Source organism: Rattus norvegicus, chromosome 14 (genome assembly GCF_021556685.1).
Source record: "Rattus norvegicus strain SHRSP/BbbUtx chromosome 14, alternate assembly SHRSP_T2T, whole genome shotgun sequence".
In the NCBI taxonomy this organism is placed as follows: Eukaryota; Metazoa; Chordata; class Mammalia; order Rodentia; family Muridae; genus Rattus; species Rattus norvegicus.
The window spans coordinates 34308128-34323995 of NC_141547.1; the positions used below are offsets into that span (position 1 = coordinate 34308128).

At 46.3% G+C, this 15868-nt stretch overlaps 1 protein-coding gene across 1 annotated transcript in view; it reads left to right on the top strand.

The window, feature by feature from the left end:
* Scfd2 (sec1 family domain containing 2) overlaps nucleotides 1–15868 on the top strand; it is a 326684-nt gene that overhangs the window by 271700 nt on the left and 39116 nt on the right. The window contains 1 exon segment of the mRNA NM_001017499.1: nucleotides 9022–9167. Within this exon segment, the coding sequence (NP_001017499.1) occupies nucleotides 9022–9167 (146 nt within the window).

Below are 15868 nucleotides of genomic sequence, written 5' to 3' on the forward strand. Positions count from 1 at the left end.
TGAAGCTTGACGCTCACCTCCTTAAAGACACACACTCACCTCCTTAAAGACGCACACTCAAACACTGCTTCTCCACTCGCTTCTAATGAGAAGTCCAGATCCCTTCAGGGTGCCTTAAGACAATTTAACAGACAGTGCGACAACTATGTGAGATCATGCGGATGATGCTGTATCACGTGGTCTGAGGTTCTCAGCCCTTCCCTTATTCAGCCACAGAACATCTTGTCAGTCATGGCTTCACTGGAGTCGCTTTGGAGAGGTTTCTCAGAGGCATCTTGGAGGCCAGCTTTAGAAGTAGCTGGGTGTACTTGACTGTATTTATGATAGTCTAGAATTCTGCTGTGGCTAAGCATTCCTGAAGCATTGTGGGTGTCAGGGTTGAGGGATGCTAATCCCCCTTCCTACATCAGACACAATGGGCCACTCTGGCAATTTGACTTTGTGTCCTACCAAGCAAAGTTGTCTTTAAATGGCTAAAGCACTTGCTGTGTGAGCATGGTGACCTGATATTCGAATCCCTGGCACCCATGTAAAAGTGTCATGTGCCTGTAACCCCAGGGTTAGATGGGTGAGAGCAGGCTGATCCTGGTGTCTCACCATCCACATCTACCAAGTGTAGCTAATACAAGGTTAGTAAGAAACTCCATCTTAAAAACTAAAGTGGGGCATGATAGCAGATACCCATACACACACACACACACACACACACACACACACACACACACACACACACACACCACACTCAAATAAGTTTTTTGAATCTGCAAATTATGCAGAATATTGCTGCTAGCTGTCCTTCTCCTCCATACAGTAAAAGCCTCAGAACTGGGGATAGGATTCTGGGCAGCCATGTGCAATTATTCCATCTTCCGATCCGAATATACAAGTCTTCCCTTGTCTACCAGCATCCCAGACCTGCCTAATAATAACAGAGTTCAGCTGTCATTTATTTCTTCAATCAGCTATTTTTAAAAGCCGAATTTGCTGGAGGCTTAAAAAGTAGTCAAACTGGTTTTTGTTATCCTTTCAAAGATGATAGTTGTTGGTACATGTAAACGTTTATATGAGGTAGATAGATATAATGATGTACATGTGTGTGTGTGTGTGTGTATTCATTCTACAGAGCAGAATTAAATAATACTCACAGCTCCATCCTCCTGTCCTGTTCCTTGCTCACTACCCACCTTGCTACCTTCCCTTCCCCTCCCCCTTCCCCAGAGGTAGCCAGTTCCCTGAGATCCATAGTTATCATTCTCTTTCCTTTTCAAAACACTTTTGCCCGATATGTGTGTATGCTTCAGAGACGTGCAGTTTAGTTCCTGTGATGGACAAACAGAAGTTCTCAGCCAGTTGAACTTGCTCTTCTGCAGTAGCTTTTAGGGGGTTGCTCCTCCTCCCCCGTAGCCTTCGGTTGCTCAGAAGCAGCTGGGAGCTCTTGGTTTGAAATGTCCTGCAGAGTTTATTATCAGCAACAAAAGCAGTGCTGTTCCTTTAAGGCGTGCTTGGTCCGATTTAAAACGTTCCCCACTAATCTCTCTGTTTTCCACGTTCACTTACCCAAGAAGTGTCGTCCATGAGCCGGCACCATGCTAGACCAGCAGAGAAGCAAAGAGAATACGGCACCCTACTCCCATGGGAGCTTGTCTCCAACCTCCTTCCCCTGCCCTCCACTGTTATGATTGAGGGCAATGGCAGGGTTAGGTTGTGGAAGACCTTCTAGAAAGCCAGCCTCTTGGGGTGACTAACTATTCTATGAGCCCCTTGTGACCTCAACATTGGTATTTCTGGCTTGAACTTTATTAGGCAACCTCATTTGCACATACAAACGTATTGTGTATTGCCATTCACTTAGGCAGGAGTCCCTGACACACATATAGTTCCAGGATTAAGCAATGAAGGAGGAAAGTGGCCCTGTAAGGCCTGCAGCCTGATAGATTACAATTTTATGTGTGAGAAGAGCTTAAAAGCCACCCTAGATCATTAAACATGAGATTGATTACACAGATAGAATGCCTGGGTGGTATAACTGCTGGACCTTGGACATGTATATAGATTTTTTCATTGATAGTAAATGTGGACGTGGCTGTATATATACATGTATTTCATACATCCTTAACCAGCCTCCACAGGACTCCATCTCCAGAATGACCTGTATAAACTGTAATGGAAGCCAAGACTCCAGCCACCCATTTCTAAAGCTGCTTCCGTTGTCTGCACAGGACCGCTGTTGGTGGCAAAGCTGTGTGCTTCTGGAAAGTCAGACTGTGTGTGTCCTCAAGCCTGCTTCTGCCAATTGGACTTGTTACTAAACTGCAAGATTTAATTAAATGTTTTCACATACTGATGAAACATAAATTTTTTAAAAAGCTGTCTTCAGTGACAAATCTAATTGAATGCTTTCAAAGGACTCTAAAGATGAGTCACTTTTAAACAGTGCTTTTGCAATTTGAACAAGGCAACTGCAAAAGGTTTGTGGAACAGGGGATAAGACATTGAAATCCAGAAGAATCCTGTCTTCCAACTGTGCCGTGGGTTTCTTTAGCTTATAGTCTACTTTAAGTGGACTACATGGTAGTCAGACAGTGGTTTGTGAGAAAAGACCTCTGTGCCGCAGACATTGTCTAAAGGAAGGACATTGAAAGATTAGTAAGTGGGCCAGTTGGATTTTAATTTAAAACAAAATTATAACTGTATATATGTGAGCAGGTAGACATATGGATAGAAATATCTGAGTATATATATTTGGGTGCATGGACATGGACATGTGTGTATACATTCGTGTTTGGGTGGATGTATGTGGACATGTGTGTATATACATTTGTGTTTGGGTGGATGTATGTGGATGTGTGTGTGTATACATTTGTGTTTGGGTGGATGTATGTGGATGTGTGTGTGTATACATTTGTGTTTGGGTGGATGTATGTGGATGTGTGTGTGTATACATTTGTGTTTGGGTGGATGTATGTAGATATGTGTGTAAGTACTGATGTCTGTGTGAGAAATTGTGCACACGATTCCCATTTTAAGCAATCTCCCATTCTTTTGGCCATTCTAAGATGCCTAGAGATGAGGTTCATGCTGTCTCTTGTCTTGCCTGTTTCCTAGGATCTCCCTCCTGGGGCTTGTTTTATACAGTTCAGACTTCTAGAAGATTTCAGATGTCACGTCACTTTCAAAGCTTATTTGATTTTCGTTTGTTAACTTCGTTCTTATTTACCAAGAATTATAGTGACTGCCCCAAGAAAAGAGTCCACTTTAAAAAGCAATCATTTCAAAGGAGAGAAAAGCTCCCTTTTCTCTCCAGTGTCAGCCTGCTGGATGGATGAGGGAGTGGTGACCTCTCGGTGCTCTGACCTCTTTGACCCTGTCAGACCTGAGATGACTTTTCCTCTGACTGCCTCCCAGAGGCAGCCCCTGCTGTTTAGAGCCTGCTGAGTGTCCAGTAGTTGGGATGCAAACAGGAAAGTGAGCTGGGTGTTCAAAACTCCAGGGCTGGACAGGATGAGGAGAACTGCTTAGACCTGAAAATGAACTAACTGTTGGTCAGGCTGAATGTATATTTTTGACTCTCATATTTCCCAGATAGATTTCAAGGGTCTGAGGGAATTTTAGACCTCTAAGGAGAATGGTATCAGTAAAGAGGGAGCAGTTTCAGATCCAGTTGTACCCATGCCCCTTCTCCTCAGTGTCTAACTGCACAAGTCCCTATGCCTTACGTTTGATCAGCATAAGTGTGTGTGCGCACAGGTGTGCGAGGGTACGTTCAAGGCCTTACATAAGGACCACTTCAGGACCAGCCAAGATTGGCCCACCCTCCAATCTGAGGTGCTTCAACTTCTCGACTACCTGAAGAATAAGGGCAAACATGTGAACGCCAGTATCTTGTGAAAAGGTGTTCCAAGAACCAGGGAGCTGGAAGCACGATCCCTGGGAAAACTAGAGAGAATTCAGCCACACCAAACAAGGAGTGGTGCAGGATTTCAGCCCTCCCGGGAGAATACTAAGCCGTCTGAGCCTCCCTCCATTTGAACAGTGTTATGGCTGCAAAAGTCCGTCATTGCAGGGTTTGCGGCTATGGAAACCACTGTTCTCCCTTTGCTGCAGAGAAGAGGCTTGAGTAAGTGAGACGGGTGGGAGGAGGGCTGCAGGAGGGGTTCCAACACAGGAGCTTTGTGTAGCTACTCCAAGGAGTAACAGACACTGCCCAAGGGACCGCAGACCTCCCTCTGCAGAACGACATTGCAGAGGCGTGAGTCATCCCCCATCTTAGAAGAACACAGTGGTGCCCTAGGGGTTTGGGAGCCTCCCTTATCAAGAGGTGGACCTCTGAAGTGTGCAGACTATGCTCAGCTAAAGGTTGGCATCAGACTATGTTATTATCTAGCTAACTAAGGAGTTTAAATGAGAATTGCCTGGAATTGTACACTTGAGTTGCCTCTTAAAAAAACCTGTTATCAAGTGAGCTGACTTAATGGATCAGACTGTCCAGGGAGTGTTAGAAGTAACTGAATATGTCACCTGACAGAGCACAGATTCAAAGAAGGCTGTACTGCAGGCCTGGGAAAGACTCACACCCTGTGTGGCCGAAAAGGAAGGACCTGGGTCTAGCTGCAAACCAGCCAATATCTACTCCTGGACAGGCCTGGGTCTCCCCAATAAGAAAGGCACACTCTATTATGGAAGTCTAAGGATGAGATAATTGCATTTTTAATTTTTTAGTCAGTCGCACAGTCTTAACATGAATGGAAACATGCAGTGTCTGGTAAGCTACGAGCTTGGTCCCTGTCCTTGTCACTGGTTGCTGGGGTGACCAGCATTACTTTTCAGCGGCTCACATCCTCAAAGGGAGAATGGAAATAAAGTCCACCTGGCTACCACACTGGCTTTCTGTAGAGATTAAATGTGCCTTTGTCCGTGAACTGCTTCGTGCGGTTACCAACTTGAGTGAGCATCAGAGAGCATGGAGACTGCTCTTAACCTAGGGGATGAGGAGGAGGAGGAGGGGGAGGGGGAGGAGGGGGAGGAGGAGGAGGGGGAGGAGAAGGAGGAGGAGGGGGAGGAGGGGAAGGAGGAGGAAGAAGAGGGGGAGGGGGAGAAGGAGGAGGAGGGGGAGGAGGGGGAGGGGGAGGAGGGGGAGGAGGGGGAGGGGGAGGAGAAGGAGGGGAGAGGAGGGGGAGGGGAGAGGAGGAGGAGGGGGAGGAGGAGGAGGAGGGGGAGGAAGAGGAGGAAGAGGAGATAAAAGGCTTTTTTCTGCTTATTTGTTTCACCTGATTTGGAAAGATAAGATGTGTGCAACTTTTACTACATGTCTTAGATAAATAAGTATAAAAACTTAGTGAAAATTAAGGAAATTATGAAAAGTGTCTGAAGACTGACTAGAAGTGACTCCCTTTGACTGTCTGCAGAGCACATGTATCCTGGGAGACAAGAAAGCTGTCGAGGGTTAGCAGTTTAACAGGAGTCACCTGGGTGAGTGGTTTGAACAGTAGACAGTTTGTCAGTTGTTGGACCTTGTCTCTCGTCCAGCAGCTTCTGCTGCTCAGTAGGGTTCATTCAGGTTAGCAGTAACCCATGCACATGTCGTTAAACAACCTGCTCTGTAGTTGACCTCCACCCATGTGATTTCACAGCTTTTTTTCTCAATTTTGATGTATGATGCACAAGTTCCTCAAATAGTCTAGACTTTATAGTAAATAATCTTCAATCTAGTAGATGATGTCATACCTAATAGAGAAATGGCTTTCTCTGTATTCTTCCCTGAAACTAAAATGGGTCGTTTGGAAAACTAAATGACTGTTTTGCTTCTATAGAGCATGGGGTTTTTTTTTTAACATAAAGTATTAGTCTACTAGCAAGGTTTTTAGAAGAATTAAAATACCTTCCATCCCTGGGCAATGGTGGCACATGCCTTTAATTCCAGCATTCAGGAAGCAGAGGCAAGTATATCTCTGAGTTTAAGGGTAGCCTTGTCTACAGAGTGAGTTCCAGGACAGCTAGTGCTACGCTAAGGATGTTTCTCCTTGTCTTTGTGCCATCATTTCTTGACGAGGTAATGAATAATTTAAAATGATATATTTGATACATGATAGATAGATAGATAGATAGATAGATAGATAGATAGATAGATAGATAGACAGACAGACATAATTCCTGACATAATTTTACATAAAGAACCCTCATTAATGAGTGAAAACCCACATCCTTTGCCTTTTTTCCTTTGTTGAGACACACAACTGTCTTGGTTAGAGCTGCCATGCCAAGCCAGACAGGGCATGAGTCTATTCCACACTCTGGCTGTCTGCATCCCAGTGTTTCCTAGCTTTGAAACTTTTCAGGATTCAGGGAGGTTATATGCATGTGCCTCAGAAAACTACACATTTTCCCCTTTCCACAACGTTTGGGATGGAAGGCTTCCAAGGAGTTTGTGTGGACTCCTGGTTTCTCTCCATCAGCTTCCTACTACCCTCACCCCCAACCCCAACCACATTGAAGTTCTCCTTGCACACAAAACCTACTGAACACAAAGACAATGCCATGGCTCAAAAGCAACTTAGGGAGGAAGGGGTTTCTTTGACTTAGGATTACAAAGGGGTGGAGTCCGTAATGGCAGGCAGGGAGAACAGGTACGGTTCTGGAACAAGAAGCTCACTGCTCACATTTTCATCAAGCTAGCTCACCCCTCCCCCACAGTGACATACTTTCTCCAGCAAGGTTCTGTGTCCTGAAAGTTCCATTTCTCCCCCAAGCAGTGCCACTGGTAGAGGGCCAGTTGTTCAAATACCAAAGCCTATGAGGGACATTTCTCATTCAAACCACAGTGACACACACAGTTCAGCATTTTGTTTTGTTTTGTTTTAATGGCAACAAGTCGGATAGTTTTGGAAACCAGGAAAGATTTATTAGGTAATTCTCTCCACCCCTGAGAGTTATTACATACAGTGTGACACATTAATTAAGAGTATGGGCTCAGCCATTCACATGCCACCTCTCTCTGTGAATGCAGCTGGAGTCCTTTGAATCCTTTTGTGTATGCTGGATACATCCCTGTTTAGTCTAAACTTGTTTGATTCTACCTCTTCCTCCCAAAAATGGTTTCCTTGATTATCAACCTTGAAAAGTTTCTCCTCATTTCATAGGCATTAGAATAGCTATGGTTAGAAAAATAGACATTAGTAAACGTTGACAAGGATGTGGAGGAACTGAAACCCTCAGGGTGTTGGTGAGGATGTAGAGTCCTTAAGGAGGCAGAATGGAGCTGGCATTCTTCAGAGAAATGAAAGTGCACATTCACCTGAAGACATGTGCATGCAAAACTACCAGCATCATCAAGAGACAGGAGCAACCCAGATGCCCGCCAGCTGAGCGACAGCCTTTGGAAGTCTGGGTACCTGAGCGGACACATGATTGTAGTGTATCCATACAATCATGCACTACAGCCAGGTGCTAAACAGAAATGAAGTCGTGCTGTGCTGCAGCCTGGATGAACCCTGAGAACGAGGCAAATACAGGAGGAAGCCAGCTGTTCTAGGGCGTATTCAGATGGAATGCCCAGTCAGTGGATCCACAGAGACAGGGAGGAGACTGCTGGTTGCCATGGGAAGAATTAAAGGCCCCTGTTGGCTGATTTGGGGTTCCTGTTGGGGTGATGAGGATGTTCAATACTTGGCTGTGGAGTTTTGGTTGGGGTCTGTGAATATACAGAAAGTTATTCCATGATGGACACTTTAAATGGACACTTTAAATGGTATGTGGATTACATGTCGGTAAAGTTGCTGTCAGAGTTACGGACTAGGTGGGGGTCACTGACCACTCTGATACAGGAAGGAAGATGTTAATGAACAGGTTCCTGTGTGGCAGCTGGTGCTCAGGCTCCTGAGCCCCCTAGCATGGCAGTAGAGGACATCACTCAGAATTGTCCCATGAGGCAAGAGAAAGCAGGCTTTGTTTCTGTAAATATGTGGCGCCCAACACGTCTAGCCTGCCCATGGAAAGGTCCAACAAGCTGCTACAGCCCAAGAGAGTTCAGACAGGAAGAGATGGTGACAGTGATGGACAGAAGGGCAGGTGCTCCAGGTGGACAGCAGAGCTCACAGCACTGTTAACCTGGGTGACTGCCTACTCCCAGGAGTACCTAACCTGCGTGTCCATGTCCTCATGCTCTGCAGGAGAGGTTGTACCTGTAACAGAGGGGCCACATGAGAGGTGGAGAGTTGACACTCGAGGTGTATCTAAGAATTGTGCATGAATGTTCTCAATATGTCTGTAGTTTATGAACCTCTGTCTAATCTTTAATCATTTCTCTTCTGAATGGATGCCTAACAGAAGAGTAGTGAGAGTGATTGCCACTTTATTATTATCATTATTAGTATTACTACTATTACCATCATCATCATCATCACCACCACCACCATCACCACCATCACCATCACCACCACCACCACCACCATCACCACCATCACCATCACCACCACCACCACCACCACCACCACCACCACCACCATCATCATCATCATCATCATCATCATCATCTTAAGCTGCTTCCCTTTTAATGGTCAGCCACTTGTTTAGCACGGTCAACCACTTTGAACCTGCCCATCCCAACGGTGTGGCTCTGTCACACACTCCCTCTGACATCTCTCTCCATCTTGCCTTCTGACCTTCTAGAAGCTGTCAGTGGAGTCCAGACAAAAGCTTCATCCCAGCACTCAACCATGCTCCTTGGTGCTCCTCTCGATTTGCCAAGGCTGTGTCTGAGGATCGAAGCCCCCAGGGAGCCAGTTTCCCTGTGAAGCCTCAGGCCAGTGATTGGGGCTGGTGACAATTCTGAGTCCCACTTCTGTCAAAAGCATCCACATTCATGATGTCCCGTTACTCATGGGTGATGGAAACAGCCCAGTGAGTGAACAGCCAGGGAAAATAGGGTTATAGGAATTCCAGACCATTGCATTGAGCTCACACTTTCAAGGGAAAACTTAGTTTAAAGACTTGCTCACTTATGAAAATATCTCTGGACTGTTTCAGGCTGTGACTCTGCAATCGACCTGACATTGCCCAAATCCCAAACTGCTGTGAATGATGTCTTCACGGCTCTCCGGGAGATCGCTGGAGCTAGGAATCTCCTGAGACAGTTCAAATCGGTGTATGTTCCTGGAAATAGTACCCATCAGGTGAGTGTGCGTGACTTCAGTACCTGTCTGTCTGCTGTGCTTTAGGATTCTGAGGATTTCCCCTCAGCCTGGTAGAATAAGGAGTTCATTCTGGATGGACTCCCAAGTCCCCTCTTAATGGAGCACCTGGGTTCCACTAGGTCAGAAAGTGCCTCAGTTCATTTCAGCCTCAGACAATGTAGCTTGTGAAAAGTAGATTGGAAATCACCCTGCTTATAACCATGGGTCCTTCTCGGCTGTAGACTATAGCCCAAAGCAAGGTGCTTCCTTAGGGTCCAGATGCCATTCATTCCAAGCGAGAGACTGCTGTACACAGTCCCAATTTTATTCCTCTAGCAGTTCATCAACATGGTAAGTGATGACAAAGCAAGTATTTGTCAGACTGCAGAAAGGGAGTTTGTGACCAGGGAAACATCTGTTAGTAAAATTCCCCTGCAGCTTTCTAAGGACAGTGGGAGAACCTACAGGAAATGCTTTGACTGACCTTGAGTAGAAAGATGCGACAATCCAAGATTAAAAGAGGAGGCTCTGTGAAACCCTGAATGGGAGACCATGGAGGAATTCCCAGGGAAGTACAAGGGATGAGACAGGTGCTGTGGAACCTGGGAGTTTCTCATGGGCAGTGTAGAGTCAGAACTAGGAATCCTGATGGCAAACACAAGCATCCACAGAACAAGTATTTCTGATAGGAAAGATTACTGAGCATGGCGATGGGACTCCTCTCTCTCCATGAGGTCTCTGGTCGAATCATCTGAGGCTTCTCAGTGACTTTAATGCACCACAGTAGGAAGCAGGGACAGAGTGAGGAACTCATCATAGGGTGAGGACTTTAAGTGTATGTATAGATAAGCCAGTGTCCCCATGAGAGCCCAGCAGAACCCTGGTTCCTCCTGTCTGCTTCTACGGTACACTTGAGCACTCCTGGCCTTAGTCTCCCCTTCCCTTCCCACAGCAAGGAGGCCAGAGAACCAAGTTCCAAAAGGAAGTTACCTGTCACATATACATAGTAGCCATGGGCAGGTGGCATCTTTGCAACCTACACAAACACCTCTACGTACCTTGGTTCTCAGAGAGGTTCTAGAAGCATTGACCAATGGTGCTGACAATCATCCAGAATCACCCACAAGGCTATCAAGACCACAGAGCTTGCCCTGGATGTTAAAGCAGCGTTTCTCTTCCTGTAGTTTTTAAATCAGGCCAGTACCACCGCAGAACATAAAGTCAGTCAGATCACCAAACGTGTACGTTTATCATTCCAAAAAATCAACAATTCTAAGTGTGCGTTGTAGACTAATTACAAAGGCTTGTTGAGGCTGGTGATATGTGACGACATGTAAACCAGCGACTGTCAAAGGCAAATGGATGCACTAGTTGGCAGAGAAAGGAAACCACACAATTAATGAGGTCTTTATCATTTCATGACCATCACAGGGCACTGATTTGTCTGGCTTCACATAAACACACGTTAGCTAGAAACCATGGGCATGATAAGGACGCTGATGAGCTACCTGGACCCTAGCTCCCCACAGCAATGCCTCTGGCCTCAGGAGTGTCCTACAGTCATGACTTTCAGGAAAGGTTTTCCATGTTGCATATGCTTCCCCTCGTGTAAGCCAGTGACATCAACACGCTAAGCAGAACTCCCCAATGTCGGCAACTGACAAATGGGGAGGAGGGGCGTGGAGTGCACACTGTGAAGTCAAAGTTAGGAATAATATAAACGTAGAGAAACGTTCCACAGTACAAAGAAAAGGGAATGAAGCAGAGTCAGGCTTGCCGTGCACGGCTGCCTCTGAATCCGTGTCTCGGGCTCCACTTGATGGGGAGTTTCCGCTTTGGGGAAAACAAAACATGTGGATCTCTAGGAAGCTAGTCTAATTTCCTAAAAGATATAGCAAATTTTATAATAAAACATACATAGAAGTTGATGTTTAAAAGTTTTAGGGGAGAATGTAATAAACAGATTTGTGGGAGGTGGGAAGAGTAAAGGACAAGAAAGGTGCTGTGCCTCCTACGGCGGGGCACTTGCCAAGTCACCCCACATCTCCCAGACCAGATCCCCCTTTGTTTGCCAGGAGGGAGCACACCCTGCCAGCAGGACTGTGGATCATTTTCTCTGGTATTTTGGTTTTCCAAACTATTCTTAATTTAAAGAATGTTAAAGGTACAGCTGTGCGTCCAATGGGGGCAAAGGACTCTGGTGTGTTTTGTCCGCTGTCACATCCCTGGGGTAGACAGGTGCGGGTTATGCACAGGAGATGCTCATTAGACATTCGTGGAGTGCATCTCCCGAGGAACTCTGTTACAGGTCAGAGGCTATGTCTGAATACAGAGAGGGCGAAGTGGGAGAGTACTGGGATAGACTAGAGTCTGAGGCAAGCTGTGTGGGCCCTGAAGGTAGGACTTGGCAGGGTTTATGGTTTGGACTTTCATGTCCCCAGATGTGCTGTAGACTCGGTCTTCTGCTGATGGTGCCACTGAGAGAACTTTAGGAAGTGAGGCCTCACTGAGGGAAGTAGTCCACTGGGAATGTGCCCCACCCCACCCCCTCTTTCTGGACACCAAAAACTCAGTGTCTCTTCCACCACACACACCTGCCATAATGATCCACTTGACCACAAGCCAGAGAATAAATAGCCATGGCCCTCAGAAGCCATGTGCCAAACGGAAGCTTTCCCCCTGCAGGCTGGCTTCCCTCAGGTGTTCACACAGGAAACCATGTGGCACACTAGGCCTGTCACTTCTTCCACTTTGGTCTTTGTTCCCATAGCTTCACGAGAAATGTATGCTTTCCACCAGGAATGTGTTGTCACAACACAGAACCTAGCTGAGATATCCCAGCACACAGTGGACAGGGTGAACCCTGGTCTTGCCTGGGTTCCTGCTCCCCTCTGCTCTGCACTGTTCTCGTGCCCCTCTGCCTTGGGTCTAGAGGTCCTGCAGTCCCAGGTTCCCTCCTCATGCCTTCTCCCTTGCTCAGGCACATGCGCGCGAACTCTGAGTCACTCACTCGTTTCCCGGCTGGCACTGGAAGCACCTCTTACTTCTTACTTATCCGCTCCCTTAGCTCAGCGGTGCCGCCTCTGTGAAATGCAGATCACGCTCCCCTCATTTGAAGGTGATGTGTTAAAGAAATGATCAAAGGTCTGGAGGAAGCAGAGGACTGAGATCTGCACTGGACGTCTGGAGGTCCCAAGGAGCCAGGACTTATCTAGTTAGGACAGTATGGGAAATGGGGACAAGGAGGCGACTGCTAAGGGACAGGGAGGCCCCTGACTTGAAGAACATAGCATGTCGTCAGAAGCAGCCTCTCGCTCATGGTATTCCTTGCACTTGCCCATTCTGGGTGGACAGAAAGGCAGCATGGTAAATGTTAGAACCTGGGTTCACGGCCCAGCTATGCCTCTTACGGTGTGAGGATGAGCAAGTTACTCCACCTCTCTGTGGCCAGTTCCTCCTCTGTAAGAAGGACACTCCCTCACAGATGCCCTAAGAATTTGGAGAATTAATCCCGTCCGATTCTTGTGATGGCCTCAGACTTACTGTAGGGACTTGAGGTAATAACATCAGGAAAATAAAGAGCCACCCATAAAAGTGACATTTTGATGTCAAAACATTACTCTGAGCTTTAGCTCACTTTTTCTTCCTGTTACCAAATAACAATGAAGACCTTTTTCATGGGCTCCTAAAAGTGACATGGGCCTATGACACTATCTGTCTGGTGCCTAAAGAATATACTGGCTCTGTAGTCATAGACCTCTAACACCAGCCTGCTGAGAACAGGACTGTGACCCTTAGGAAATTCAGTGCTAACATTTGCTTGTGTGGTAAGTTAGGGTTTAGGGGTTGTCCCTGTAGACCAGAAACCTTTCAGGTGCCTGGGCCTGGGTCTTCGTACCCTCCCATTTTTCACTGTATCTTTCGTAGCCCCCCAGGCACCCCCCCACGTCACCATGTTTGATGTGCCTCATGCCTCAGCTGCAGCACCAGGAGAACATTAGCAGTGTCTCAGGGGCAAGGAGCTCACAGGCCTTTCCAGTCAAGTGTCATCTGTCCCCAGAACGATGACAGTTGGTGCATAAGTCTCTAGGACAGAGGCTTTGGAGCCAGTGAAGCCCAGATGTGAGCCTTCTTTGATGCACCTGATGGCTGAACAAGAGTGTCTAGAACCTCTGTACCCAAGGAGGCTCAATTCATCTCATGCCTGAGGAAACGAGGCTCTCTGAAGAGTCTCTGGGTCCCATTTCCTTTGTCAGCACTCCCTAGCTCAGGTCAACAGAGCTAAGTCAACCTCTGTTCTCCCTCCTAATTGTATTAATAATTACCTAACCCCGGACCTGCTCAACTACCTTTTGGGGAGGAAAAAAATAGCAGAGGACAGAACTAGAACTGAGGACCAGAAAATTTGATATTGTCCCAAAGACACTTCTAACTGTGGTATGATTTCCAGGAAATTCTTTAGTGAGCCTGGCTTCCATTTCTTCATATTGACATTGAAAAGATTTCATTTAATGTTTTAAGGAATAGTTTGCTTCAGGATAGAAGGAAAGATGGATGGATGGATGGATGGATAGATTAAGAGATAAATTGAAACACTTTTTTAATCTTCAAACAAACGACTTGAGGAGATAAAAGGAGGAAAAAAATCATAGTATGACAAAAAGCAAAGGAACGAAACATAGAATTGCCACATGAAACCAACAGCATTTCAAACAGATGCTTTCCTGTGCAGTGTGGATTGAGGCAAGCTGTACCCCTCTGTGAGCCGTTCTCCTAAGATATTGGTGCATGGAACCGTGTGTAGAAATAAGCAGAGCCTAGGGCTCTGGCTCCCCAGAACCAGCCAGCAGAGCAAAATCCTTGGTGGGCAGGGCCTGGGCACCAGGTCAGGTCTCCTGGGCAACAGATATCTCCAAAAACCCTGCCGTTACCATGATATTTAATGTCAGAAGTCGCTGAGCACCTGGCTCCTTCCTCAGGAGCTCAGCTCGAGCTTGCAGTCACAGCCACACCTTATCTCTACACAGAACTTCTGAGGGACACACATGGATATTTTGTTTTTCATAGCTTCCTTGAGTATGATATTTTTAGGCCCAGTTTGTTCTTGAAAACACTCTGCAGTGGACACAAAGTTCCATCCCTAACCAAGAAGCTGTTTGCAGTTGATGCCTGCTGGGAGAGGGGAAACCCATCGGGGAAAACGGATTCCAACTTTTTATACTCATTTGTATTATATTTATGGTTTTATTTTATATATTTATATTCCATTATAGATACCTATTTTTTAATTTTTTTACTATTTTTATTCTTTTATTCCTCAATTGGTATAAAGGCAGATACACTCATATACCAAACATTATTCTGACCCAATTTACTTTTTTCCATCTGATATTTTTTAAAATGATGACATCTTCATAAGTCCTTACTCATAACATGGGTGCGGTGCATTCTGGGCCTAGCATCAAGGCTAGCTCTGTGGTGCCAGCCTGCCCAGAACCAGAAGACAGTCAGTGGAGCAGAGGCCACTTCACTTCCCCGGGACAGTCCTTGTGAGCACCATAAGGCATAACTCCACAGATCCAGCATTCCTCAAAGGGACACTCCCAATTATTATTCAAGAGCTGTGAGACCTGGAGAAGCCCAAAGCTCTAGCTGTCTGTCAAATATTTGTAGTTCTCCCTGTCTAGAGCAGTGCACCATGCAGGGGTCATTCCTGCCATTAGTAGTCTTGCCTGTCTCCTGGCTTGACATTCTTTCTTTATCAGGTTGCCAGGGAAACAGACCTGGGAAGTTAAGCAAAAGTCGAATCCCTCTGCAGAGGGCACGAAGGGTTTAATAGCCCTCTGCGCACACTGGCAAGTGAGGAAAGAGTGAAATGACTGCTTCATCGTAGTCCCAAGTGCGTTCATGACTGAGACAATGCTCTGTGTTCTTGAACCCTATTTCCTTTACCTCCTGAGAACAAGCAAGAGTACATGGTCTAGATTCCCTTGCAGGTAACTGTGAACCTGTGACCAACCCTGGTCGGTAAACTATGGGTGGAAGTGATACATTCTCATGCAGGGCGGTGACATCTTTCTGCACATCCTGCCCCCTTTCTCTTTGACTTGACCTCAGATGAAGTTGTCTTCTCCAGTACAAGGCTACAATGCCCTGGGGATTCTGAACTCACTCACTGTGAGGTCTCTGAGTGAGGAGATTGCCAAAGCCAGACCCCACCCTACCCCTGGAGCTCCTAGGAGTTGTGACAGAAGCAAAGCTTAAATGCCAAAAGTAGGGACCTGCTTAATACTGAAGCAGCCTGCGTAGCTGTTCTACTCTGGGTGACCCTAAGAAAGATGTGGTGGCACTCCAGAGAAGCCCTGTCTGTCCCTTCTGCTCCTTCCCTGAGAAGTGCATGCTGCCTCACAAAGTACAAAGTCCCACGCCAGCCAAAACATGAAATCACCGGTGTGGCAAGGAGGAAGGTGGCAAGTTCTCATCTGCAAAGCCCATGTTGGGAGACTTGACACGTGCTCTCCAGGGAGGTGAAGAACAGGCACTGCGCTCTACCCAAAACAGTGCTCCTAAAGTATCTCTTTACACCAGCAAGCATTAGGGGTTTGGTACTTTATTGTGTTCAATAAGAAATTTCAGAGTTTTCCTATCTGTTATTTATATAGCAATGCTTATGAACTTACTTTTTAAATAATCAATGTTTC